This window comes from Drosophila hydei, unplaced genomic scaffold (assembly GCF_003285905.1).
Source record: "Drosophila hydei strain 15085-1641.00,03,60 unplaced genomic scaffold, DhydRS2 tig00000243-arrow-arrow-pilon, whole genome shotgun sequence".
NCBI classification, from domain to species: Eukaryota; Metazoa; Arthropoda; class Insecta; order Diptera; family Drosophilidae; genus Drosophila; species Drosophila hydei.
Window position 1 is genome coordinate 384138 of NW_022045693.1, and position 27290 is coordinate 411427.

General features: G+C 42.1%; 8 protein-coding genes across 12 annotated transcripts; 3 read left to right on the forward strand and 5 right to left on the reverse strand.

The window, feature by feature from the left end:
- Positions 1-29: 29 nt before the first annotated feature.
- Positions 30-27149, forward strand: LOC111598206. Of its 4 annotated transcripts, none has more exons than XM_030223615.1 (6): positions 30-223; positions 23170-23619; positions 23683-23796; positions 24739-24927; positions 24991-25323; positions 25383-27149. In XM_030223615.1, exons 1-6 carry the CDS (start codon positions 60-62, stop codon positions 26938-26940), a joined length of 2808 nt encoding a protein of 935 aa, XP_030079475.1. In that variant the 5' UTR covers positions 30-59; the 3' UTR covers positions 26941-27149. The 4 variants fall into 4 exon arrangements, with proteins under 4 accessions (XP_030079475.1, XP_030079476.1, XP_023169109.2 ...); XM_030223616.1 differs by lacking the exon at positions 30-223 and adding an exon at positions 2310-3167; XM_023313341.2 differs by lacking the exon at positions 30-223 and adding an exon at positions 21912-21982.
- On the reverse strand, positions 403-900 carry LOC115482989 (lysozyme D). Its single transcript, XM_030223620.1, has one exon. It carries the CDS (start codon positions 870-872, stop codon positions 450-452), a length of 423 nt encoding a protein of 140 aa, XP_030079480.1. The 5' UTR covers positions 873-900; the 3' UTR covers positions 403-449.
- LOC115482990 (lysozyme D) lies at positions 1636-2129 on the forward strand. The gene has a single exon (XM_030223621.1). The coding sequence runs from the start codon at positions 1656-1658 to the stop codon at positions 2076-2078; it is 423 nt and encodes a 140-aa protein (XP_030079481.1). The 5' UTR covers positions 1636-1655; the 3' UTR covers positions 2079-2129.
- On the reverse strand, positions 6020-6546 carry LOC111596890 (lysozyme A/C-like). The gene has a single exon (XM_023311340.1). The coding sequence runs from the start codon at positions 6507-6509 to the stop codon at positions 6087-6089; it is 423 nt and encodes a 140-aa protein (XP_023167108.1). The 5' UTR covers positions 6510-6546; the 3' UTR covers positions 6020-6086.
- On the forward strand, positions 9438-9930 carry LOC111596891 (lysozyme D). Its single transcript, XM_023311341.2, has one exon. The coding sequence runs from the start codon at positions 9456-9458 to the stop codon at positions 9876-9878; it is 423 nt and encodes a 140-aa protein (XP_023167109.2). The 5' UTR covers positions 9438-9455; the 3' UTR covers positions 9879-9930.
- Positions 15111-15797, reverse strand: LOC111596894 (lysozyme B-like). Its single transcript, XM_023311343.2, has one exon. It carries the CDS (start codon positions 15588-15590, stop codon positions 15156-15158), a length of 435 nt encoding a protein of 144 aa, XP_023167111.1. The 5' UTR covers positions 15591-15797; the 3' UTR covers positions 15111-15155.
- Positions 15111-19404, reverse strand: LOC115482988 (lysozyme P-like). Of its 2 annotated transcripts, none has more exons than XM_030223619.1 (2): positions 18964-19404; positions 15111-15185 (listed from the first exon to the last, which is right to left on the reverse strand). In XM_030223619.1, exons 1-2 carry the CDS (start codon positions 19366-19368, stop codon positions 15156-15158), a joined length of 435 nt encoding a protein of 144 aa, XP_030079479.1. In that variant the 5' UTR covers positions 19369-19404; the 3' UTR covers positions 15111-15155. The 2 variants fall into 2 exon arrangements, with proteins under 2 accessions (XP_030079479.1, XP_030079478.1); XM_030223618.1 differs by lacking the exon at positions 15111-15185 and adding an exon at positions 18099-18180 and having other exon boundaries at positions 18938-19404.
- Positions 23887-24400, reverse strand: LOC111598207 (lysozyme A/C-like). The gene has a single exon (XM_023313344.2). The coding sequence runs from the start codon at positions 24358-24360 to the stop codon at positions 23938-23940; it is 423 nt and encodes a 140-aa protein (XP_023169112.1). The 5' UTR covers positions 24361-24400; the 3' UTR covers positions 23887-23937.
- Positions 27150-27290: the final 141 nt, after the last annotated feature.

A 27290-nucleotide genomic window follows, 5' to 3' on the forward strand; every position in this document is an offset into this window, starting at 1 on the left:
TCTCAGCTGTGCAACCGCAGCAGCGGCCACGTCGAGCAGATGAAGAATGCTCCATTGGCATGACAGATATTGATGCGTCTTCCTACTGCTCGCAGTACTCGAGCTGTAGCTGCAGCTACTGCTATGAGGATGCACTGGATAAGCGCACCAATGCAGGCAGCTCAAACGCAGATGAATATTCGTTAGACTCCATTTACGAGAACAGCAAATCTATGCGCTACAGGTAAGCTAATCACAAATCATATTCGAATTTACCGACTGTACAGCCTGTACCATAGCATGCAGCTTGCGTCACCTAACAGCTTTTAAGAAGTGTTGCATACCTTCAGGCTGGATGTATAAATAATTGAACTGCTTGTATCAGCCAATTTGAACTGCTTAGCAGTTTGGCTTCAAACACAATTAAATTTCACTCTATAATCATTTATTCAAGTTTAAGGTCGTCAAGTTTAGAAGCAGTCGTTGATGGAGGGCAGAGCACCATCGCAGAAGTGCCAGGTGGACCAGGCGGACCAGCCCTGCTGGCTGAGGATCTTCTGGGCGCAACGGACGGAGTTGGTGATGTCATCGGTCAACAGGGCGTTGCAGGAGAGGGCGCACTCGTTGTAGGAGAAGCGACCGTTGGCAGGCTGGCACCAGTAGTAGTTGTTGATCTGGAAGATACCGTAGTCGTTGGAGCCGTTGTAGTTCTCGGGGCCAACAACGCCGGTGCGGTAGGAGCTCTCGTGCTCGGCAATGCAAGCCCAACGGGCCAGCTGGTCACGAGGAACGCCCAAGTCGGACATCTCGCGGGCCAAGGAGCAACGGTCCAAGGTGCGACCGAAAGCGGGAGCGGCCAAAGCCAAAGCAACCAAAACAATGAAAGCCTTCATGATTATACTTCAGTAAACTGATGTCGAACTCCTCAGATGCTTCCCCTTTTATAGCCGAATTGTTATCTTAGTCTTGCAGCTATCCGCAATTATTCAGCGTTATCTGAAGTGCGTCTTAGATACCTCTTATTAATGACATGCACGTTTTGGTGAGGTTCTGTCTGAATTAGTGAACCGATGGGCAATTGGTTTTCGATAAGCCTTTCCGTTGATAAGAAGAGTGTAAATCCCCCTCAAAATTTAAATAGTCCAAATTGAGTGCACTTGAAATTATATAATCGTTGTGCTCTACGTATCTCTCAAGTTTCAGATTTGGAATATCAATTTGTATATTAAGTAGAATAGTTAGAGTTTTCTAGAAGCGTATCTGTATTATGTGCTGCAGCTAAGAGCCTTGTCTGGACACAAAATGCAGATGAAAGTATTCATAACGTTCTTAGTCTACGGTAATCAAAGATGTATTGCATACTTTCAAGAGCACCCTCGCGTGCCCAGTCCAATATTGCAAATTGATAGAGTCTACCGTAAGAATCACTCAATCAAAATCAAAGTTCTAGCATGTGCTTATGACACTGCAGTTATATTATCGCGTATGCTTAGGAAATTTGAAATTTGAAATGTCTAGTTGATTGAAGTTAGATTAACTCAAAAGTGTGCTTCAATTTTCCTATTATCAATTCCCCAATACGCAAACTGCTCTAGGTAACAAGTCCAGAGATAATACATCTCCTATAAAAGGGAAAGCGTTGTGATGTTTCGACATCAGTTTACTGAAGTATAATCATGAAGGCTTTCATTGTTTTGGTTGCTTTGGCTTTGGCCGCTCCCGCTTTCGGTCGCACCTTGGACCGTTGCTCCTTGGCCCGCGAGATGTCCGACTTGGGCGTTCCTCGTGACCAGCTGGCCCGTTGGGCTTGCATTGCCGAGCACGAGAGCTCCTACCGCACCGGCGTTGTTGGCCCCGAGAACTACAACGGCTCCAACGACTACGGTATCTTCCAGATCAACAACTACTACTGGTGCCAGCCTGCCAACGGTCGCTTCTCCTACAACGAGTGCGCCCTCTCCTGCAACGCCCTGTTGACCGATGACATCACCAACTCCGTCCGTTGCGCCCAGAAGATCCTCAGCCAGCAGGGCTGGTCCGCCTGGTCCACCTGGCACTTCTGCGATGGTTCTCTGCCCTCCATCAACGACTGCTTCTAAGCTGATCACAATTGATATTTGAATAAATCGAGAAAAAAATTTAAGCTGAAATTCATATGTTTTAAGCCACTCTTATACTCGTACAGAGAGTCTTATACAACGACTCTCGCGCACTTGAAACGAGTTGAGAAAGTTAAGCCAGCCGAGAGCCGAAGTAACTGTCAACGCGCATCGAAGCTCAGTTTACGGTTGCTCGGCTTCTACTCTGCTGCCTCAGTCGGTGCGTGACTTCACAGCGAAACGGACGTGTGTGTGCGACGCAACGAACGAGCGAGCGTCGAATAACGAATAACTGTGCTTAGCTTAGCTAAAAATAAACGAACGATGGCTTTGCTAGCCGGACTTCAGGTCTAACAAAGTGCATTCGTCAAGTACAATTAAATGTTTAGGCGAAGGTTCTGATTGGCTGCGACTGTTGTTAATTTGACAACGCCAACGGATGCATCCACCTTCACTCCAGCCTTGTTACGTGTCGCAGACACTATTACGCGAGATATATTTACTCATAAACATACAGAGATACATGTATATGTATTTATGGACAGTTGTGTGTTCTCGTGAGAAACAAGTTTATATTGGTTAGAAAAGTGCCGTCTCCATACGTTCGCAACCCCGCGCTACTCTCTCTCTCTATCCTTCGGCATTTCGAGCGCGCGCTGATTGCATTCTAACGGTAAAACGAGTACGACTCTGACAACTGGCCCCGGCTTGGCCTGTGCTGTGCTGTGTTGTTGTTGTTCTTATGGCCTATTGCAGCATCTACAGCTACAACAACAATTGCAACCGTAACTAAGTAGCATAAGAAGTTTTGCGCGTTCGCTTTGTGCTAATCTTCTCAATTTATGTTTCTTGTTCTTCGATGACGCTGCAAAGTGCACGAAAGCCAACTTTTCCAATCACAAAATAAACACATAAAAAGTGTATCTGCATGTGTGCATGTGTACGTGCGTGTGTTTGTGGCTGTATGTGTAGACATTTTGAGTACATTGTGAATTGGCCCAATTTGGATTCGTGTCATTTTACTCGCATTTGCTCCAAATTGGATTTCGTTTTTGGCCTAGAAGTGTGAACGGAATAAAGCTAAACGAGGTAAGAGAACAACACCCCGTAACTTCCCTCTTGCCCCCTGCACTCATTGGTCAACTCAGCATACAGCTTAGTTGCCCATGACACAGCATTGTTCTCCAACTGCTGTGAGGTTCTGCCTGGCTGATACGCCCACCGCCTAATCTACATCTTATGCATATATGCTAATAGGGCCCGACTTTCTCATCACAGCTCACTCACAGCAAATCCTCTCGATCTTCGCTTCGTGTGGGCAGCCCTGGCATTGAGCAGCCAACGGTTTTTTCTCTTTTATTTTGGTTTCGTTTGATAGAACCACTCGAGAGACAACGGCAGCTCGTTAGGCTGACAGTCGATGCTATAAAAATATTGTTGCCATATAAATTGCTGCGTGTGTGTCGAACTAAAATGCCAAAAAGGAAAGAAAAGCAAAGCATGTTCGTCATATACCCTGTAATTTACCTTTCCTTTGCATTCCCAATCCCTTTTCTCTAATCTTAGCCTACACTTTGAATATCGGACAGTACTTCTTCCTTTCATATATAGGATAATCATCAACAGCCATGTTACTTTAGCATACACTATACTTTACTGAACTATTTTGTTTGCCTTTGACAAATGCTTGTTTCTACTCTATAAATATATCAGCCCGAAGTAGCCCCCGTCCGGCAGTTACACAGGGTATATAAGACAAATTACATTTAACCGTACTCGAAAGCGGCAAAAAGTGTAATTCCATTTGATGAAAAATTGAATGGCGACGGCACGCTTCAAGCCAAGTCACACACACAAGACCCCCTCTCAGTCACCCCCTGCCATTCCTCAGCGATCTGCTATGTAGCCCCAGTTATAGTCGCTAACAATGCCACTTGCCACACAGACGGAGCCAAGTGTAAGACAAACAATGAAAGAAATATCAGTGGGCAGCAACAGGCACAATTCATACTACTCATACAACTCATACAGGTCTATACTATGGGCAGTACACGATTAGATGAAAAGTGTTCCGGTCTGATTTAACAATTGTTAATAATAAATAGCTTATGCATTGGACACGCTCCAACTGGACAGTTGGGCGTCGCACGCAATCAAACGGCCCAAACCTAGCAGTAACACAATGACTTTCGGCTAAAACGCAAAAGAAAAAGAAATTTTCTTTTATGGTTAGATGTAAATTCTTTAAAAGTTAGGGTATTTTCCATAGTCGGTTAGGAAATTGTAACTCAATCATAGGCTTCAGACAGTTGTTGGACACCTGACAAATGAGGCAATTGTTGATTGAGTAACCGCAATGTGCTTTAAGTTGCTCTTTATGCAGCTTAAGCAATGGGATTGGCATGCCCTCTAGACCTTATCGGAATGGGCATATTGGATATGGGTTGAATATCGGGAAACAATAGCAATATGAAAGTACATTTTTGGATTTAAACTAATCACATATAAGACATACATTATATACCCCTTAAGGTAGATGAAGATGAAGCTGTGATTTTTGGACTAGCTAAATGGATATGTAGTAGACTATATAGAGTAATTCCTCATTCAGAAAGCTAACATTATTTGAGCCTAATCGAAAAAGTTGGAATAGTATTACAGGGTATTTGCCAGCAGTGTCAGACCCTAACTTGTTAGCCGCAAAACTAATTGAGCTAAATGGAACTGGTGCAATGGTTAAGGTGTTCAAAACAGCATCAGCGACAGCAGCCATCGCCAGTTAATTGAGCTTAAAGGCCAGCTGTCCACACACACAGATAGACAACAAACTCAGCTAACAATTTGCATTAAGTAAACCTAGTTAAGTTATATTTGGTAAGATGTGCACAGCTTGAGGGCTTCGTGAGCTATCAAAGTAGGGTAAATGCATGAATAGGCTTATCTTTCGAGGCTATTTGACTTGTACATTGTACAGAAGCTCGTTCGTTAAACTGCTATATATTTGCTTAAATTTTATAATTTGTTTGTCTACTATATACACAGTTTAATAAAGGCGATAGCTTCTATAGAAAATTAATTAAAGAGATGTTTTCTTTCGTTTACGTAGCTTCTATAGCCCATACTTATATTCTATACATATCATATATACAATTTCTTTGGAGCATCGTTGATTCATTGACAACTTCTAGTTGAACAATTTTCTTCTAGACATTGATTGGCAAACAAAGTTGATTGCGACAGGCACCGAAATTGCACTTGCTGTTTCTTTTAGTCACTTTCTCCACAATTTACGAATCAGCCAATCTTTGACCAGAGGCGCCAATGGAGATTATAATTCGCAATCATCTTATAATTATACGTAGATCGTGATCCAGCCCTGAGCGATTGTCAATCAAGCTCACGCTAGTCGCGCTTCATCTAATGAATACGACATTGTCATAGCCAACGGAGTATTGGGGTTACCTTCGACATATGCATATCTCTATATCTATATATATGTCCATTGATCAGCGGAATATGCGGAACTGCTACTGCAAAAAAGAAAAAAAAACTTTGGATTATTTGTTTAATATTTTACTATGAATTAAAAGCGTTGTCGCCTTATCTCCACAAACAAAACCACAAAAGCTACAAATATAAACACCTGTTCAACTGGTTTTCGGACTTATTAATGCCTCGGGCGATCATAATTAATATGTTTTGGGTTGGCCCATAAATTGGTGTTGAGCTGCCGCCATTTCTGCTCCAACACCTACCAAGGCTTCAAGTTTACTTTCTATAAGACGGCGCGAGGGGACCGGAAAAATGAGCAAAAATTAACGATTCACGAGTCAAATAAATTGATTTTTAATTATATTGAAATTTCCAATATGATAAACCCACAAATATTCTGTCGAACGAAGACAGAAGCAGAAGCAGAAGTAGAAGAAAGTTCACAATAATTTACAATTTTAATTTAACATTTAATTTTATTTTGGTAAAAAAACAAGAATCGAATCAGGGATTAGTTTAGAAGCAATCGTTGATGGAGGGCAGAGCACCATTGCAGTACTTCCAGGTGGACCATGCGGACCAGCCCTGCTGGCGCTGGATCTTCTGGGCGCAACGGACGGAGTTGGTGATGTCATCGGTCAACAGGGCGTTGCAGGAGAGGGCGCACTCGTTGTAGGAGAAGCGACCGTTGGCAGGCTGGCACCAGTAGTAGTTGTTGATCTGGAAGATACCGTAGTCGTTGGAGCCGTTGTAGTTCTCGGGGCCAACAACGCCGGTGCGGTAGGAGCTCTCGTGCTCGGCAATGCAGGTCCACTTGTTCAGCTGGTCACGGGGAACGCCCAAGTTGGACATCTCGCGGGCCAAGGAGCAACGGTCCATGGTGCGACCGAAAGCGGGAGCGGCAAAAGCCAGAGCAAGCAGAACGATGAAGGCCTTCATGTTTACAATTTTCAGAAACTGATGAGGAATAGCTAAAAGTCTTGGCCTTTTATAGGCCAATATTATCACTAACTCAAGAGCCACTGTCCAATATACAAAATATTGTGTTGATAGCAGGAAGTGGTTAGAGCTATCTAATCAGATATTTCATATTTGTAAAGTCTAGAGATATTCTTGAATGAAGTGTGAAATTTAATTGATATTTCTAATTGAGTTTTGCATGCTGCTTAGAGCTAACAGATGGTTAGATGGATGATTATATATATATATATATATATATATATATATATAGATATATAGATAGATCTAATATAGATAGAAAAGCTTCAGTTTTTTATTTCAATTATTTTCTTGATGGGTTCTGCTTAGTGATTAGCTAGAGATAAGTCAGTTTGTCTGCTTTCTTGTCTCGGTCTGATATCATAATGAATAGGTTGGGCTCTGCTTATAATCCGTGTCTGACCCGCGCTGTCATTTGCCGAGCTTCGTTCAACTTTACTTTCTATGAGTGAAAATGTGCAGAAACAAAAAAATTATTTTTTTTTTATGGGCACGCAGCAAATTTTTTGTTTGTTTTTTTGTCTGTTTTTTGTTTCTCAAAAGTTTCTAATTTTATGGTCTTTATTTATGGACGACATACATTGGATTAGATTAGTGTCCATTTCAACTTTAATAAGCCTTAAAAACTTGAAACTCGAGAAACTCATTCGAAGAAGCTATTTAAATCAATTTCTAGTTGTTGTTTTAGTCTTTTTTGCAAGACAACAGCTTGAAAGTTATTTATTTACAATACGATATAGTCAACCGTTACCGTATTTAATATATCAATCCCTTCATTACTCACTCAGGTCACTGTCAGCTTTTAGCTGAATCTCTTCATAATTGGCTTTGGTCACCCTAACTTATTGATGCTCCAATAGAACATAAATATTCAGTTGTTTGTATTTGAAAAGGAGTAGGAAGTAAACTAGTTCACAATTAAAAATCTTTTAAGTTAAAGTTTCAGTTCTAATTCTACTTCTATTGAAATTTGAACTAAGATTGTTTGGACAAAGCTTCACATTAAGTCAGCTATTAGTTGCCCTATTTAGAGCCAATTTTGGGGAACTGTTCTTAAGCTGTTCTATTAACATAACAGTAGTTTTCTTTGCTATAATTGGACAATTAGCCTCGACTTTTTGTTTAAATGATGCATAATTGGTCATTGGTCATTGGTCATTGGTCAGTTCGTGATGCCGAGAGGCCCAGCTCATGCATATGCGATGAGATTTTTTTTAAGAAATTCTTCCATTCCGATTGCAGAACTGTTAGCTGACCCATATACGTATACTAAGCCAAGCTCTTAGCAGTTAGTTAGCAGACTTTGAATAGAAAAAGTAAAAGTGAATATGTTGATTATGTTGACTTTAACAAAGAACTCACACGTCAGCGCCGGCTAGAAAATCGATAATTCATGGAGAACTAAGCGGGTCACAGATCTTGACTTGGCTTGGCATGGCTTGAAGCCAATTTTGTCAGTCATTTGGCCAAGTCAAATGGCTTTTACAGTAGCCTTTTGTCATTTATTTTCGCTGTTAACCCAAAGTCTGTAAGGTTAACAGCTTTCTGAGAAATGCGTGTGGAAATATGTGTAGAAATCTGTGGTCGCCAACCGATCAACAAGTGCCTCCAGGGGGGACCATAAGGAATACCGCTAGCAGATGCAAAAAGCCTGAATGGAATACAGCGGGTGCCTCTGCCTCACAACATGACTTTTTATGCATGTACACTGAGAGAAACTAAAGCCAGTGCCTGAGATGAGCTCAGATTTCATAATCAATTCTGAATATTTCTGTAACTTTTTCCTATGAGCAATTGTGTCTTACTTCTTAAGTTTTTCTCTCAGTGTACGCACTGCTCCATGCACTGCGCTTGAATGGGGTTAATATAACAGCGCGTAGCGTCAACAATGACGGGTTTTGCATAGTTGCGGTTAGGCCTTTAGACCCCGCGCTCTATCTACTCTCATCCTCCATTTGGCGAGAAAGCCATATGTGCATCTGAGTTGGCGTTAATGTTCACGTTGATCCATCTCTGTGCATGACTGTGTCAGCCTTGGGGTCTGTGCCGAGTCAGTAGCTTTAACGATTCAACTTGTGACCGTTATGAAATGTAACCATAAGTACACACAATTGTTGAGTTCTCTTTTTGGTTTTTAGAAAGAGTTTCAGGCCATGGAGCATGCTCTTCACACCTCAACAGTGTTGGCCGCAAAAAAGGTCGCTAAAGTGCATGGTTAAATGACTGAAAAAAAGCCAAGCCAGCTAAGCTATAGGCGCTGTTGGAGATAACTACTTTTAACTCATAGCTTATGAAAAGAAAGGGAAGATCTGAAAGATATTTAAAAGCCATATATTAATATTTATAGCTGTTTATGGGTAAATCTAAAACTGAATTTCCCTTAACTCTTATTCTCTAAAAACTAGCTATATTTGGCATTAAATAGCTAAACTGCCAGTGCTGGCACTGCAGCTACCTTCTATTTTGAGCTCTAATTGTTGTTTACAACGCTGAAAGCCTGCTTTAAGTATCAATGGCCTATACTTAAAGCATGGTAATTGTTAAGCGAAGTGTCGAACAAGGTTAATGGTTAACATTTAACTGCCAGAAACAGCCAGAAATCAGGCTAATTAAAGCTGCTGTTAAATGGTTCGATCATATTTACTTTTCCTAGCATCTGCTGCCAGCTAAGCAGTAAGATAATAAGTATCGAATCTATTCTATAATTTGTTTGTCTGTTTACTTTGTGAAGTCTCTTGATAAGATGTCTCTTGCAGTCTATTGATTAGCCGGTAAAGTGAAACAAGCGCCCACTTCAGATAGCAGTTTAGCAGAGATTATTTTGAACTATAAAAGCGATAGCCTTTAGCCTTTTCTCCATCAGTTTCTGTATTGTAAATTGCAAACATGAAGGCTTTCATTGTTTTGGTTGCTTTGGCTTTGGCCGCTCCCGCTTTCGGTCGCACCTTGGACCGTTGCTCCTTGGCCCGCGAGATGTCCGACTTGGGCGTTCCTCGTGACCAGCTGGCCCGTTGGGCTTGCATTGCCGAGCACGAGAGCTCCTACCGCACCGGCGTTGTTGGCCCCGAGAACTACAACGGCTCCAACGACTACGGTATCTTCCAGATCAACAACTACTACTGGTGCCAGCCTGCCAACGGTCGCTTCTCCTACAACGAGTGCGCCCTCTCCTGCAACGCCCTGTTGACCGATGACATCACCAACTCCGTCCGTTGCGCCCAGAAGATCCTCAGCCAGCAGGGCTGGTCCGCCTGGTCCACCTGGCACTTCTGCGATGGTTCTCTGCCCTCCATCAACGACTGCTTCTAAATGATTAAGATTGTGTTCATTACTGGAAAAAATTAAACTCTCTTGAAGATTATTGAAATGAGTTGAAAATTTGGTATTCGGGAAACTTCAATATCTACAGCTCTAGAGTTGTTAAGAAGAAGAAATAGATCTTATAAGTGAGGGTAAATAATCTTCGGCTTTCTCTATTTCATAATAACTAGAAAATGTTAAAGTGAAGTTTTGGTCTGCCATTCTTGAGGATCAACAGTAGGAAGTCGTTCGTAATTGGCTGTTTCTCCACATGTTTGTTTGCTTTCTAAAGTCACAGAGAATCGAAGAAAGATCAATACAGAATAACGAAAGCAAGAATCAATTTGTCTCAAGACACACACACAGACTTAGGCAAGCGACTGGAAAGAGTAAAAGCCATGGCTAGACTTCTTTTCCCTTCCATTCGCCATGGCTGGCAGTCGTAATAGGCCGTTGACTTGGTGCGGTCAGTGAATTGTTAATGTGAATGGGCGGAGGGGGTAGGGGGCTCTGTTCGGTGGGCAATAATTTATACAGGTAGCCGTCGCTCAGACCGGCTGTAAATGAGCAACTTAGAACCGGGCTAAGGAAGTGCCAATGCATTAACAGAGACACTAAAAGCCCGCTTCGAACAGGCTGGAAAACAAAGCAGGAAACCAAAGACTGGAAAATTATACCAGGTCCAAGAAGATGGGGAAAACGTAGGGTAAAATGTCAGCAGACCTTTTCCAACTGCCAAGTGCAAAGTACATGCCTCTCGACTCTCTTTCTGTATAATTTGTGCACATTAGCACAACTAGCGCCCTAGCCGACAGTTGTCGGTCGTCGGTTCCTAAGTAATTGCCCTTAGGCCGAAGTTCGGCGCCCCTTGGGAAGACGACATGGTGTGGGTCAACTAAGTACTTAACTTACTCGAAAAACAATTGCTGCGGTTAGCTGCCATATGAAATCAGTGTAGCGTAAAGTTATGGCGGTCTACAGATAACAGCCGAACAACTAACACAGCTAACTGATACCCGGTAGACGTAGACGCAATGGCATCGGGAAAAGGGCTCTCTCCGATCTGCAGACAACTTGATTTGTACGCACGTCAGGGTTTGTGGCTGATTTAATTGGTTGCGCCCCAGGAAAGAGTGTGTCTGTGTGCGGAGAAGTGTGAAAGATGTAGAACTCACGGAAAACACAGAAAAATAAGAAAGCGATGCATAAGGCATAAGAGGCAAGCAGAGAATAAGTTGCAAGAAAACAAGTAGAAACATGTTGATATCCAAAGAAGCCAATAAAAGTTAAGATAAAGGAAAACTTCCTTGGCTTGAGACAGGAAATTTATATGACAATGTACTTACATAAACATACTTTCATATTCTTATATCTAAGGCGCTTTCTTGTTTTAAGACAGTATGTTTATACGAAACATACTAACATATACTTTAGCATCTAAATAGCTTGAGCTGGTAATTCAACATCCACCTTACTAAATCCTAGGGTGTAACCCCTTTAACCGACATTGAACAAGCCAAAACCATCTTTGATGCTTAAAACTTAAGGGGATAATCGATATATATCGATTTGCAAGAAAGTTCATGAAGCTTCATTTGGCTGTACGTCTTCACTTTATGAATTATTATCAAACTAGCTTAGCTATCTGACATCTCAGACATTGCACACTTTTTGATAGAGAGCTCACTTATATTATTATTATCTGAAGATTTCAGTTTAGCCACTTAGTGGAAAGACTTTGAAGTGCTTTTCCACTTGACGAAAACAAACCAGATTTTAATACGCAAAACTCGAAGGCAAATGAATGGATGGTTCGATAGATAAGGTGCTCGGGGGATTCACTCTTATCAAAATAAAATGGCGAACAGCCAATCGAAGTGAAGTCAATCAATGTTGCAGACGCTGCTTATCAGAGCTAGTCGAATGACAGACGAAGAGAAAGGGAATTGGGTGGCTTAGACTAGACTTTCAATATGCTATACTTCCAGATGAGATCTGAGATGATATTTGTTTCCCTGGATGGTCGACTGAATGCACGTAAGCCTAAGCGCTGCTTAAACTCAAACAATGTCAAGAGATTACATTACGACGACAGACTCTGTTTTGTGTGTTTTCCAGTTGGTTAAGTAAACATGATCTTGACTTGTCATTGTCAATGGTAACCGAGCTGAAACGATGAAACGTTGAAACACTGCCCCAGCCAGAGCTGACAAGCTTTGAGCTACTTTTTGGCATCAATTACCTGTCACATCACAAAAATTGGACTCACAAATTATAAGCATTTCACCTGGCCGACCCCCAAAGCGGAATGGAACGAAAACGCAACTGTGTCAAGCACCAACCAAGGCACCAACCACTTGAACCCTCCAGCTGCTGCGTTATTATTTCGACAATAAACCCTAATTATATTAGTTGGGAGACAGCTCTGTTGATATATTACCCGGAGGGGCCTCACAGCAGGCAGGCGCAATCTGTAGTTAACAAATCGCGGTGAAAATCATAATGAGCGTTAGAAAACTTTACGATTTTCCGGAACACAAACTGGAGATACCCTATCAGAGTCGAGTTGGATGTTTATACAGAATATATGAATTGAATATTACAATTAATTGTAGTTTAATGATATGTTGTAGGAATAGGAAAATATGTATATCAAATATGATTGATCTTTAGCCAAACAAATGAATTCAAATGACAATTTCCGAACCAACACATCGGAGTTGTTTAATATATTTGAAAGAAGCAAGATATTTATGATTCTTCCACAATATTCATTGATTGAACTATATTGGAGTGCTCTAAGTCTATAGTCTGTCTAACAAAGTACTTGTGTGTAGAGCATGCTTATTGTTGGAAGAGAGATAGAGGGACAGAGACAAATACAAAGAGATAGTGAGTGAGAGCATTCAAGAGTCGACTAGCTGTCTAGCATACCTTTTGGCTGGGATTTAATTTAAAGTCAAGCACCAATGCTGTCAAGCATGACAGCCAGCAATCAAAAGGCTGACAGAAGTCTGCATAGGGATCCAAAACACACACAACTCAAGATGCCGAGCCGAGATGCGCCGACAACTCTTGGGAAAATCAGCAAATCTTTCTATGCCTCTTGACAGCTGAAAAGTGGGCACATTTCTCTATCATTGTTGTTGCTAAATTCTGTTAATAGTTTTATCTCGTTTGTCAGACAGCGTCTCCGTATCTCTCTGTGTGAGTAAAATTTACAACGCAAATGCAAATGGGCTAAAGAAATGGAACTGCTGCCATGAGAACATTCAACTGCGTATATCTCTCAGCCAGCATCAAAAAGACACTTAAAAAGAGGCCATTGTTGCCCAACAGCCACTTCGAATGGACTCTTTTGCATACTTGTTCACGCAAAGACAAGAGTATATTCGTTTTGTGCAATGTCCATTGGGAAGTCGAGGCAAATTCCCTCTTGAGATTGACCAAAAATGATTTATTTGTTGTTGGAAGTTGAGCGGGTATTATGCAGTCGCTACCACATTCTCGTTTGTTTTCTTTTTGTGTAACAGCTAAAGACAATTTGGCAAGGTGTCGGCTTAACACTGGGAGAAACTATACTTTTTACTATGACAACGACCACTATTATAAGCTATAGCTGTGCGAAGGCAAAAAACGAAACAAAAAATTATGCTGGTGATAAATTTCGTGTGGCCAGAGAGAATCCGCTCTTATGGCAGCATGATTAAAAGCGGATTACGCATGCGCGAAAGTTGGCGGAAGAGAACAGGTGATTTATCACCTGTGAGTTTCAGCTAACTGAAGTGTGCCAAAATGCATTCCTCTTTTGATATTTATTTAATATCTATTTAATAGGAACTGCCAAGAAATAACACCCAAGTGACATGGAGAGCCACCAAATTACTTCTATCTTAACGTAACTCTAGCTTCTATGAAGTGTCGAAAAAGCTCTGCCAGAGTTTGTAATGTGTGAAATATGTAATATCATCTTGAAATAAATATGATCAGACAAAGCAGCGAATGAAGTTCTTGTGGCTCTATTTGGTAATTCAAACCAAAACCGGCTAAAATATGAAAACACAGCTTATTGAGCTACCCAAAGAACACTTTAGTTGAGTTTAGCTGACTGCATGAACTGCTCGTCCATAGATGGCAGCTAAATGAAATTATAAATCAATTCATGCAATCAAAAATACTATTGGAACTAAGGCTCTAATGACTTAATATTGATCAGACAATTCTATTGTCACTAACTATCAAACGAGTACTCTTTACGCACCTTTGACAGCACCGTGTCTCCAGTCCGTTCAGGTACTTCATTCGTTGGGCATATTTATATATATAAATATATATGACTAACAACAATGCAGAGAGATATCAAATTTCTCACTAAAAAGCCAATATACTCGACTTCTTTAAGGCGAGCGTGCATCGGAGTGTTTGTCTTATAAAAAGTCATTCAACTCAATGGCAGACCCTTGAGAATTTGATACAAATTGTTACAATATGGTTGTCAATCAGCCTCTGCACCCGTCTGGTCGAGTTGTTTACCATTTTCACTGCTTTTGTGGATCGAAAAAATGCACAACAAAAGCTTCGACAAGGCTCTGCCAACTGCATATGGCAATGAGACAGAAATGGCAATGCGAATAAATCGAATGGATCTACATTGGGGCAGAGAAGCCGAACACGTAATTGCATTGAAATTGCTTTATGCATTTTTACGGTTTTTTTTTTGTGAATCAGATGAAATCTTAGTTGGATAAGTCGTTGCCTTCTTTGCGAACTCTTGTCCCATTCTCTCTCTCTCTCTCTATCCCTCTCTGTCGATCTAGATAAACGTTGCGATAACGGCATGCTTTCATACGTAATTTCTTTTACGATTGGAAATTAAATTAACTTGTTTACCAGCAGCTATTACCAGCTGTAGTCCAACTTCGACTCTGACTCGCAGTCCGAGTCGGTGCCATGCCCAATGTAGCTGCTGTAGCTGATCGTTTGATTCATTTTGCAATCATTTCTCATAGATACGAGCATGGCATTGCTTTTGGCCAGGCAAAACTGTCATAATGACTCGGTTATGTGTGGGCCATTATATAAAATTTCACTTTTCGCCATGCGTCCGAAAAGGCTGCGGGGACAATTTGTGCGAAGTTTCTCAAACAACCCCTGATCGCTTAATGAGTACATTTATCGAATGCTGCATGCAGCTGTCTGTCTTTTAAATGTTGGTCAATAAAGCAAGTGAGAAAGCTTTCATTTGTGGCATATTACACAATCATGCTTTATTCGTGAACTCAGAGCTTACTTGAAGCAGGGATCGATGCTGGGCAAATTGCCATTGCAGAACTTCCAGGTAGACCAGGCTGGCCAGCCCTGTTGCTGGAGCACCTTCTGGGCACATCGCACTGACTTGGTGATGTCATCCGAGAGCAGAGCCTTGCAGCTCAAGCCACAGCCATTAGCCGACTTCTTGTTGTTAGGCGGCTGGCACCAGTAGCGATCGTTGATCTGGAAGATACCGTAGTCATTGGAGCCATCCGAGTTGGGGGGACCCACCACGCCAGTACGATACGAGCTCTCGTGCTCTGCAATGCAGGTCCACTTAGACAACTGATCACGCGGAACGCCCAGCTTGGCCATTTCCCGAGCCAAGGAGCAACGATCCATGGTGCGAGCGAGAGCGGGTGCCGCAGCCCATGCCAGGGCAGCCAGAAGGACGACAACGTAGGACTTCATCTTCTCTTAGGATACTGCTGCAGTGGAAGCTGAAGCAACTATTGGCTAGTGGGTGTGTGTGGTGCCGTATTTATAGTCGAGCCTCATGTGGATTCGTTGCAGTTGAGCAAATAATCAAACATTGCCTGCCAAGATGTGGGCGATGGTAAAGTATTTGCGATTATTGCCAGCAAATTCAATGTAAATAAGGGCCGATAAGACTTGTTTACTGCTAGCACTGACACATAATGCCAAGTTACTCATAAACAAGTTGAACTTACCCCACATGAAACGCGTTGACCTGCGCAATACTGAGAAACTCCTTCATGGGCCTCATATATCTTATCTACAACAGGAATTTGCCGACTTCAGATATCAGGTGCAATGCTTGTCTATACGACAATGATCACAAAACTTATGTTATGTTCAGTCAGCTCTCAGCTAAGGCCTACTTTTTGCCTACCTTTGCTGAAGAACTGTGTTAATTATACTAGACTTGCAAAAGTTAAAGTTCAATGAAATTGCTCTGAGCTTTGTATTCAAGAACAATTGGAATCACTAAAACTGAGGAGCATTTTGTAAAGCTCATAGATCAAGCTGCAGATAATGAATTGGAATCACTCATATCATAAAACATATTCGACAATCCTACACTTTTAATTAAACTTAAAATATACATTTTATACCAGATACATATACAGGTACTACATATACTATATACTGCGTATACTATATATTTGATATATATTATTTATATGCCTAGTAGAGTAAGCTACAGATCATACTCATATTTTAATACGAATGATATGATATTCAATATATTTTAGCCTAATTTGAATCAACTTTCCCAACTCTATTAGCTCCAACTAGTTTGTGGTGGCTTATCTGATTGAGCTCAGTCACCCTATGGCTTGAGCATATTAAATGATTTTCAGCAAATAAACCCGAATTTATCTAATCTGCAGTGGCACGCGCACTTTTCAGATGATCTATGTGTCTCTGCATTATAATAAACATTCAAAGTTTTACCTTCCAATATCTTATCACAGGCAGAAAGGCGGAAGAAGTTTTCGCCTTGAAAACTTCAAGTTTTCAGGCGCTATCAGTGCGAACTACTGATAAGCCTTAGCCCAGTTGCGCATTGAATGGGCTGAAACTCTCACAGAGACTAGCACTCAGATTCATACTCATGTTCATATTCATATTCATATGCTTCAATCATGACCTCGCACGCATGTTAGACCCGTCGCAATTATCGCTGCGAGCTCCATAACGTAACTAATTCCAAATATTTAGCCAGATGGCATTGTCTTCACTCGACTTTGTGTTGAGTTGAGTTGGGTTGGGTTGGGTTGGCTTGTCTTGGGGTCTGCTGTTCACGCAATCTGTGAGGTTGCATGTTTTGTTGCAGTTATTTATTCATTGTGCGGCATTCGAGTTATTTCAGTCTGAAATTGCACTTGATTTTTCTTTCACGTGCAGCTCGTAGGCCAAATTCCCAGCTCTTTTTGCGCTACAAGTTTAACGTCCGATCGTAGGTTAGACTTTTATCATTTTCAATTCATCTACTCCACTTGACTTCACTTGGCTGCATTCAAAATTTAAATAGTCAAAGTGACCCGAAAGGCATTAGAAAACTACCAACAAATAGCAGTTGCATGGACGAGATATTGAGCATATTGAAACTTCTCACACAATGCGCCCTTTCCAAATAGTCCACTGAAAACAAATAAAATAAGAAATATTTATATACCTTAACGTATCTGAAGCCCTTGGCCCATTGTCGACAAAACAACAATTATGCTAATCAGAGCCAATGCGCTCTGAGCTCCCTTTCTCTGTGGAATTCAATTCAATGAACCTTCGCAAACAATGTTGCAAGATTTGTTGTTAATAATAGCAACGAAAAGCAGACAAACATTTTACACATGATTTTATGGAATTATTAGATTAATGCCAACAATTTTCTAATCAAATTTATTAAAGCTCATTTAATTTCGAACTTGCGTCACACTTGCCTCTTGAATATATGGCGCGATACCACTTGAAATGCAGATACTAAATATAGTTATATATATATATATATATATATGTATAGACATATATGTGTCTTTCTATATCGCTTATAGTTTTTCATTGATAAATAAAATAAAATAAAGCATTGATCATACTTGTAAATGGGCATGATTGAGTGAGGCTTGGCCCCTTTAACTAAAATGGATTAATGAACTCGAGTCCCCTACATTGGCCGCGGCATATTAGACACGAAAGAAAATCTATACTAGAAAATGTTGTTAGATGAATTAGAGGAATTGCATTAATTAGCTGTATATATTTTGATCGTATATATGTAGGTCAACGATCTTGCAGCCAATAAGTGTTAAATTCTTATAATCTTGTATGGAGATCCTTTGCATTAATCGATTTAATACTGTATAGAGAGAGATTCGTATGTATCATATATATATGCTCAAATACGACATACGAGTACGATTTGTTAAATAAAAAACTACCAATTTTTAATGTTCCCAGTATTTTATTAGAAAGTATTACTTTCATTCAATACGATGTGATAATCGCCTCTCAGTATCTGCTACGCGTCGGGCAATTGCTGTGTGAAAAAAGACATAGCGTTATATTATAAATATATATATATATTGCATATAGCTCTTTTAGTCAAATCAACAACAATGATATGAAACATCTCTAAGATTGAAATTGAAAGTATAAACTAAACAAATTATGAGGGGTTTACGGGATAGCGTCATCTATTAGGTGAAATACGAAGGTTAGGGTGTCTTCTAGTCTGTCACTCTCGTCTGGGGCAATATACTTTCTTCTTTTGATGCAGTTTAAATCTAAGTCGATAACTTTTTCATTCAGTCTTTAGGCAATTGTCCAGAGTCGCAATTCTGTTCCCTCTCTTTCTCTATCGATCTAGATAAGCGTTACGATAACGGCATGCTTTCATACGTAATTTCTTTTACGATTGGAAATTAAATTAACTTGTTTACCAGCAGCTATTACCAGCTGTAGTCCAACTTCGACTCCGACTCGCAGTCCGAGTCGGTGCCATGCCCAATGTAGCTGCTGTAGCTGATCGTTTGATTCATTTTGCAATCATTTCTCATAGATACGAGCATGGCATTGCTTTTGGCCAGGCAAAACTGTCATAATGACTCGGTTATGTGTGGGCCATTATATAAAATTTCACTTTTCGCCATGCGTCCGAAAAGGCTGCGGGGACAATTTGTGCGAAGTTTCTCAAATAACCCCTGAGCCTTTAGTGAATACATTTTTGTATGCCGACTACATAAGCTGTCCCTAAAATATTGGTCAACAAAGCAATGTGATTTAAATGATCTTACCTGAAGCAGGGATCGATGCTGGGCAAATTGCCATTGCAGAACTTCCAGGTAGACCAGGCTGGCCAGCCCTGTTGCTGGAGCACCTTCTTGGCACATTCCACAGACAAAGTGATGTCATCCGAGAGCAGAGCCGTGCAGCTCACGCCACAGCCATTAGCCGACTGCTTGTTGTTAGGCGGCTGGCACCAGTAGCGATCGTTGATCTGGAAGATGCCGTAGTCATTGGAGCCATCCGAGTTGGGGGGACCCACCACGCCAGTACGATACGAGCTCTCGTGCTCTGCAATGCAGGTCCAAATAGCAAGTTGTTCATATGGAACGCCTTGGCTAGCCAACTCCCGAGCCAAGGAACAGCGATCCATGGTGCGGCCCTGAGTTGGGGTAGCTGTCCATACTAGGGTCACCAAGAAGCCTATAATGAAGGACCTCATCGTCTGTAGCTGAAGCGATTGATCTGTAGTTTTCAATGTGCATCGCACATTTGCCAATAATAGAAAATTGCTCGACAATTTATAGGCATAAAATCGATGAGATATGTGGCTGATAGGGATTTCTTTTTTCTTCGAATTGACGGATATATGTATGTATATACAGTAGGGAGCAAAAGTGTTTCCATAGTTGACACTTTCAACTTTGTGAGTCGATAATTTCCAAACGAATGAAGCAAATCAAAAAAACTTTTTTTTCCAATAATATGTATTTAATTCTTAACAAATTGCCGTATATAACAAAAACAAAACTTAATCAGTAAAATATTCAAACAAAGAAAACTGAAACAAAACGCATGTGTACAATTTTGCACCTTCCGATATTCTTACTTTGGTTTGATTTCTTAATTCTCTTATCGGCAATAGACATGCAGTTTTACCCTTATATGTTTTATTTATGCATTCTACACTTTTAGGATCCAGAAATCCACGTGTTTCTTATTATTTGAAGTAGATTTGTTAATTTTAGCAATTAGTCTACAAAGTACCGCGAAAAAATGAAGAAGCGTTCGTCAGATGTCGAAAATAGTATTATTAGCCAAACTGAATGTGGCTGTTCGACTCGTAGTACTTCAGATCAGCTTAATATTTTTCATTCAGCGGTGTCCGAAGTCCAGAAAAGACGCAATGGTGCATCCAAATACACTATTAAAGGCCGCAAACGACTCTTAAAGGACTCTGACGCCAGACTAATGGGAACTGATAAGTTCCTAACACCGAAGAAGGCATCTATGGACATTGGAAAAGACGTGAGTCGGCGGGTGGCTAGAAGAGCACTAGCTAAGGTTGGATATGTGACAAGTGTGAAAAAAAATAAACCAGCTCTATCCGAGATGAATGTCAAGGCTCGATTGAAACTCGGCCGGGAACACAAGAACTGGACTGTAGATGATTGGAAACGTGTTATCTGGTCGGATGAATCCAAGTTCAACCGTTTTCAATCAGATGGCAAGCAATACTATTGGCACAGGTCCGGGGAAAAGTTTCAAAAACACCATGTGAAGCAAACCCGAAGCACACTGCCAAAATTGTCCGCGAGTGGTTACAAAACCAAGATTTTATGCTGATGGAGTGGCCAGCTCAAAGTCCCGACCTCAATCCGATTGAAAACCTGTGGTCAATCGTGAAGCGACGGCTCGGGCAATATCAATCAATGCCATCCAACCTAGACGATCTTTGGAAGCGTGTAGAACTAAAGTGGAACCGAGTTCCAAAGGAAACCATAGAAAAGTTGGTCGAGAGTATGCCAAACTGAATAAAAAGTGTAATAGCCAATAAGGGTCTGTGGACAAAATATTGATTTTGAATCATATTTAATTTTTTTCACTGAAGGTGCAAAATTGTACACATGCGTTTTGCTTCAGTTTTCTTCGTTTGAATATTTTACTGATTAACTTTTGTTTTTGTTATATATGGCAATTTGTTAAGAATTAAATACATATTATTGGAAAAAAAAGTTTTTTTGATTTGCTTCATTCGTTTGGAAATTATCGACTCACAAAGTTGAAAGTGTCAACTATGGAAACACTTTTGCTCCCTACTGTATATCGTATACATGCATACATCGTCTAGATCATACTTATAAATGGACATGATTCACTTATGCTCGATACCTTTAATCAAAATTGATTAACCGTATGTACTATATTGATACCTATTTATATACCCTGATCTCATTGAAAATGGGAAATCAGGGTATAATGATTTTGTGCAAGTGTATGTAACAGGCAGAAGGAGGCGTGGCAGACCCCATAAAGTATATATATTCTTGATCAGGACGACAAGCCGAGTCCTGTCCGTCTGTCTGTCCGTCCGTATGTGCGAACGCTTGGATCTCAGCATCTATAAGAGCTAGAGACTGCATTTTTTTTGTAGGTCCGTGTGTAGCACGCGCAGGTCAAGTTTGTTTCAAATATTCGATAACTATCCGCATATAATTGTTATCGAATAAAAACATTATTGAAATGCAGTAAATAAATTATATCTCGAACGTCTTGAGAGCTAGAGCCTCCAAATTTTTTATTTAGTTTATTAGTTTTTATTTTTATGTATATTTTATGCAATTTTGATTTTCGTTGGATTTTGGATAGCGGCTCCAAATTCCCCCAAATTCTTAAAATTTAAGGGAATGAAAAATTTTTTATTGTTCTATTTTTATTTTATTTTTTTTTTTTAATTATGAAGTGGTTGTGTTGGTAGAGTTCCGGGTTCGAGACCCGGAGCTTTCTTACTTGTTTTGGATTAAATTTGGTTTGTTTTCTTTTTGTTATTTGTTCATACTTTGGTTTGCTTTCATTGTGAATTTTGTGTGTTTTTGTGTTTGTTATCAAGAACAAAAATTAGAAGCTTCTAGTTTTAATTTGTTTATTTATTTTTTGAGCCAACATTATTTATTCAGATAAGATAAGGCCAATGCAATGTCTATCACAGCAGAGATATGAGTTATGGGAAAAGCGAGAGTTTGGCTAAATCAACTTTAATTTCAATTTAACGAATATCGATGCGATCTGCCAGCACGAACTGGTTGGCAAAATTTCTATTATGTACGAGGCATAAGGTTCGTATATATCTGGTGTGTACACACTGGCAGTTTAATGCGTTTCCATTAGGCGCTTTTATCAGCGCGCACTGCCACGCCACTGATCTCAATTTTCTTTTTCTTTTTTTTTCAAATTGATTTATGTAAATTGAATGCAGCTTCCATCCGTTCGCTCGTGGTCAATTTGCTGGCCACTTGCCTTTGGCTTTTCATTGGTGTTTTGATCTCTCATCAGTTTTCTTTGGTTTACCGTGGAGCAGGGGAGAGAATGGCAAATTGCCAAACACACGTCGTTAACGTTTTTGCTGGCTTAATCATTGATATCAATTACCCACCTCCCTCGCATGCCAAGGTTTGCGCGCGCTGCCTTGAGCCATGACACACCTGTCCAAAAGAACCAGGTAGATGGTTAAGTATGCAGCAACGTGACTGATGCGTTCAATTGATAGCAAAACAAACTATAAATATATATATTTATATATGTTAAATTTTATAGCTTTGCATTAAAGCACGTCATAATTTCAACTTGAATCTCATTTGCATATGCAGACGCGCGCAGTTACCGTTAGAGCGCATTGTCAGCTAACGGTGCATATGGTCTTTTCTCTCTGTTGCTGGCTAATATCGTAGTGAAAGTGCGCGCCTTTATTTCTGTTTCGTTTATTGACATGTTAATTTTTTGACAATATTTTCGCTTACGCACAAAAATACAGAAATACAAAAAAAAAGCGCATTGAGTAACAAGAAATCTGCGAGTCGAGCTGACGCGATGTTTCCATCTGACGCTTTAATCAGTTGTTGACAGTCGCCGATGGAAGCCCACATGCTCGTCACTCAATGAGTCGTTGACAGTGCCAAGAAAATGCTAAACAAACTTAATGGCTTGTTTTTCCGGTGCGTTACGTGCCGCCCAGCTCCAGCTCCAGCACCAGCACCAGCTCGAACTCCTGGCCAAGACCAGTCTTTGCTAATTTATATACAATATATGTATATATGTGTGTGTATATATATATATATATATATATATATATATATATATATATATATATATATATATATATGTACATATATATATATATATATATATATATATATATATATATATATATATATATTTATATGTATATTTGAATGCAAATTCAAGTTCTGTATGAGAAATGTGCAAATTTGTTTTAACGACTTTTTCTTTTTTATTTCGTTTGCAGTGACAGCTCCACGCACCATTCACAGATGGCGCCCAGCGTATGCGATAAGTCGCCCAAATTGCAGCCACATAATGCAGCAGCAGCCCCAACACCGGCACCGGCTGCCGCTGCTGGCCAGGCGCAATCCTCAATACCGGCTACGTCCAGTGTTTCGGGCACAAATAAATTTGGAGCCAACAGCGTGAATGGTTCGTTGGCCTCCTACAAGATGGCTGGCTCTGAGCAGAGTTGGCCGCAGGCTCCCATCTACAGCAAGGAGAATCAACGTCCGCCCGTCTACAATCCCGAGGACTATGTTCACTCCTTGCGCAAATTCACCAAGGGTAGCTCGTCTGGCACTCCCAAGGCCCAATCTATTTATGATGTGAACATTAATGGTCAACTGCAAGTCGGCGTTAAAGATGATGCCTATAAATCTGCCACACTGCCAGCCAAACACTCCGGCTACAAGTAAGTGTTTGCCACCATCCCAGGGTATCTAACGTCCATCAATGTGATAATTGTTACCCATAGAAGTCCCATTCCGGCGCCGCCTGAGAGCGATAGTGAGATGTCCTTGCGTCAGTTTGGCTCCATAACCGATCTGCTGACCAAGCTGCGAGCCGATCTAAGGGTATCATTTCCCAGGTAAGTGCTCAAATACCATTTGCGCTTTTTGGCCTAAGGCTAAGATCAGCGGGAAACAGCTTAGCTAGAGAAAAATAAAATACAACAGTATTTCATAGGCAATTATTTATTATATTCAAGAGTCAGTAAGAGGAGAGTAGCTTAGAAGCAATCGTTGATGGAGGGCAGAGCACCATTGCAGTACTTCCAGGTGGACCATGCAGTCCAGCCCTGCTGGCGCTGGATCTTCTGGGCGCAACGGACGGAGTTGGTGATGTCATCGGTCAACAGGGCGTTGCAGGAGAGCGCGCACTCGTTGTAGGAGAAGCGACCGTTGGCAGGCTGGCACCAGTAGTAGTTGTTGATCTGGAAGATACCGTAGTCGTTGGAGCCGTTGTAGTTCTCGGGGCCAACAACGCCGGTGCGGTAGGAGCTCTCGTGCTCGGCAATGCAGGTCCACTTGTTCAGCTGGTCACGGGGAACGCCCAAGTTGGACATCTCGCGGGCCAAGGAGCAACGGTCCATGGTGCGACCGAAAGCGGGAGCGGCAAAAGCCAGAGCAAGCAGAACGATGAAGGCCTTCATGTTTACAATTTTCAGAAACTGATGTTGAACCTTTCGACAATTCGGGCTTTTATAGTCAGCGAATATCTCTAAGTAGGCCCTATCTATGATATGGAAAAAAGACGAACGGCTCCTAATCAAATTTTTCGATGATTGCAATTAAAAGCTGAGCTGATAGTAAAAATACAATATTATATATATCTATATACTTGATTGGAAATCTCTGTTTGCCAATCAATTATAAAAAAATTGTATTCTTCAAGTAGCTATAGAGATAATGTGAAATGATGATACAGTATTACGCAGTCTCCAATAAGTTGGGATTTAGAAATCGACTCGGCTGATTGAAGTGAGGGCTCGAGTTGCTTTACTCCCTTCTCATTTGTTTTCTCATTGCAGCTTCGTGCAGGAGTTTGTGGCCACGCCCTCGGATGGCATTAGCCATTTGCTAGAGGTGCTGCGTGCCATACAGATGGCGCAGGCAAGCAATGCGCCTGCTCCCCTGGCAGCTGGCACCAATTCGCTGGCCATGTCGCGCAATCCGCAGAACTATCAGCGCCGCGCCCTGCTGGACGAGCTTTCCTGCCTGTAAGTAGCAGAGATTTAGCGCAAATAGGGTGCATGGCTGACTCCTCTGTTTCGCTCTTCCAGACAATGCCTGAGCATTTGCTGTTCCCGCTCTTTGGATGCCATCGCCCGCTTAGGCAACACACCCGTGGGTCTTATGCCACTCGCCTCATCGGCCACGGGGCAAGGCATACGTGGACGCATCCTGGCTCTGCAGCTGCTCGCCGCTGCTTGCGATCGGCAGCCGTTTGGTCAGGGCAATGGTGGCCAGAAGATCAGCGCCGCTGGCCACACCGCCGTCTCGGAGGCGATGTCAACGCTGCGACTACGCTGCAGTGAACCCGTGCGTTTCCGCCTGCTCATCGGCATTCTCAACAGTGGCGGCGGGTCCGGAGAACTTCAGTGTGCTGGCATCAAGTGAGTAACTGCGATAAACTCTGGTCAATGGCTATTGAGAGACCTGTTGTGTCTTATAGATTCCTCAACACATTCATCGAGAGCGCCGTCAGCCTGCAGCAGCGCTTGTACATCCAAGCGGAGCTCTGCCAGGCGGGCCTAGAGACCAGTACGCTGGCCAGAACCATCTCCTGCTCTTCGCCCTGGCTAGATGCGCTGCGAGCCGAGGTAAAGCGTTTCAATGAGCTGCACATCGATGTGGATAAGATGATGGCGCAGGCACGCGATGCCGATCGTGTGCGCAGTCAGATGGTCATTTTGGAGCGCCGCGTCCAGATATTGCACGAAGAAAAGACCGTGCTCACGTCCATGGAGCGACGCCTGCAGGAGCGTTGTGCGGAGCTGCAGCGGGAGATCTTTCGGCTGCAGGGCGCACAGGAATCGAACTTCAAGCCCGTGGAGGCGCATCAGCCTGTCGCACTGCCACGCCAGGTGCCACCCACATCAAAGACGGCAGCAGGCAGCAAGCAGAGCTGCTCGGAGCACGAGGACGAGGGCATCAGCAGCAGCGAAACCGGCGCCTCACTGAGTCCCGTGCCCATACTAGTGTTGCCCTCCAAGTCCAAGCATCACAAGCAGTTGCGCAAAGCTGCGACGCGAAAGGACGAAGATGACGACGAGGATGCCGCCACTATAGAAGATGTCATCGAGGAGCTGGACAACATAGTAAGCGAGGCAGAGAAACAGATATCCAGCCATACCATAACAGTAAAGTCAGGCCAGGCAGCCAAGACTAGGCTGCAGCATCAGCAACAGCAGCAGCAGCGCAACCTTCAACAGGAACAGGAGCAGGAACAGGACATTGTGCCGGTTAACATTGTGCCACAACCGCCACGCAAATCCCGTTCATTGGCACACTTAGTGCCGCGCACGGACTGCTCCGAGCCGGAGGACTCACAGTATGGCATGATAATGCCAGCTGATACGACGGCCGTCGAACGTCTGGCTGCCATGCAGACCTTCTTCGACGAGGTGGACTATGATGGCGCGCATAGAGAACTAGAGTTGGAGAGGTCCTACGCACGGGACACGCCCTCAGCCGATATGCCTGAGGCGGAGCCAAGTGCCACCGCAACGGCGTACAATGCGAGCACCAATCGGGAGCTGTTGGATTTCATAATGAATGCGCGTCACGACGACAACGATCCAACTATATTGGCATTGAGGAACAGCAGCAAGGAGGCAGGGAACCACGAGCGACAGCCATCGAGCAAAGCGCCAGCACCGACGCCGCCCGCACAGCATTTCAACGGTGTCTTCTTTATGACCGGCATGAATACACCCCAAAAGTATCCAAAGCCCGATCTCACAGCCGCACTTCAGGCACGCCGAGTGACCAAGAATGTGGAGCGTCTGGAGGCGGCCTTTGCCGACGGCCAGACCCACAACAATGAGGCAACTAATGTGCGTGAGAAGTCGCGCAGCAACCAACAAATCTATTTCAGCAGCAATCCGACAATGCGTTGCTCGCTGCTCGACCATCCGGGATCGGGTCAGCTGTCTGGCCAAATATCTGCACGCACGCGCTCCTACACGCAGGGCTCCAAGGTAACGGACCTACCCTCGGGCTTGTACTGATGCCCCCACAACTTCGTCCAGATACTCCTGTGCTCCTGTGCTCCTGTGCAATACAAACAAACAAACAATCACTCCTAGGCTTACGATATGCATTCGTCTATTTAAGTCTTATTTTTTTTAATTCACTTTTCTTTCATTGCTATAGGATAATATAGATTTTCGTATTTCCTAGCATAGATTCGGTGGCAGCTTCAATCGGGTCCCTAACTCTTAAGTCATCTTCTATGTCTACATTAAAATAAAATCATATTTATGTTTCTTACAAATAATAAAAATAATTTAGTAGATAAAACCAGGCAGAATTCTATCCTTGGGTGACCGATGCAATGCATTTCTACAGTCGTCGTCTT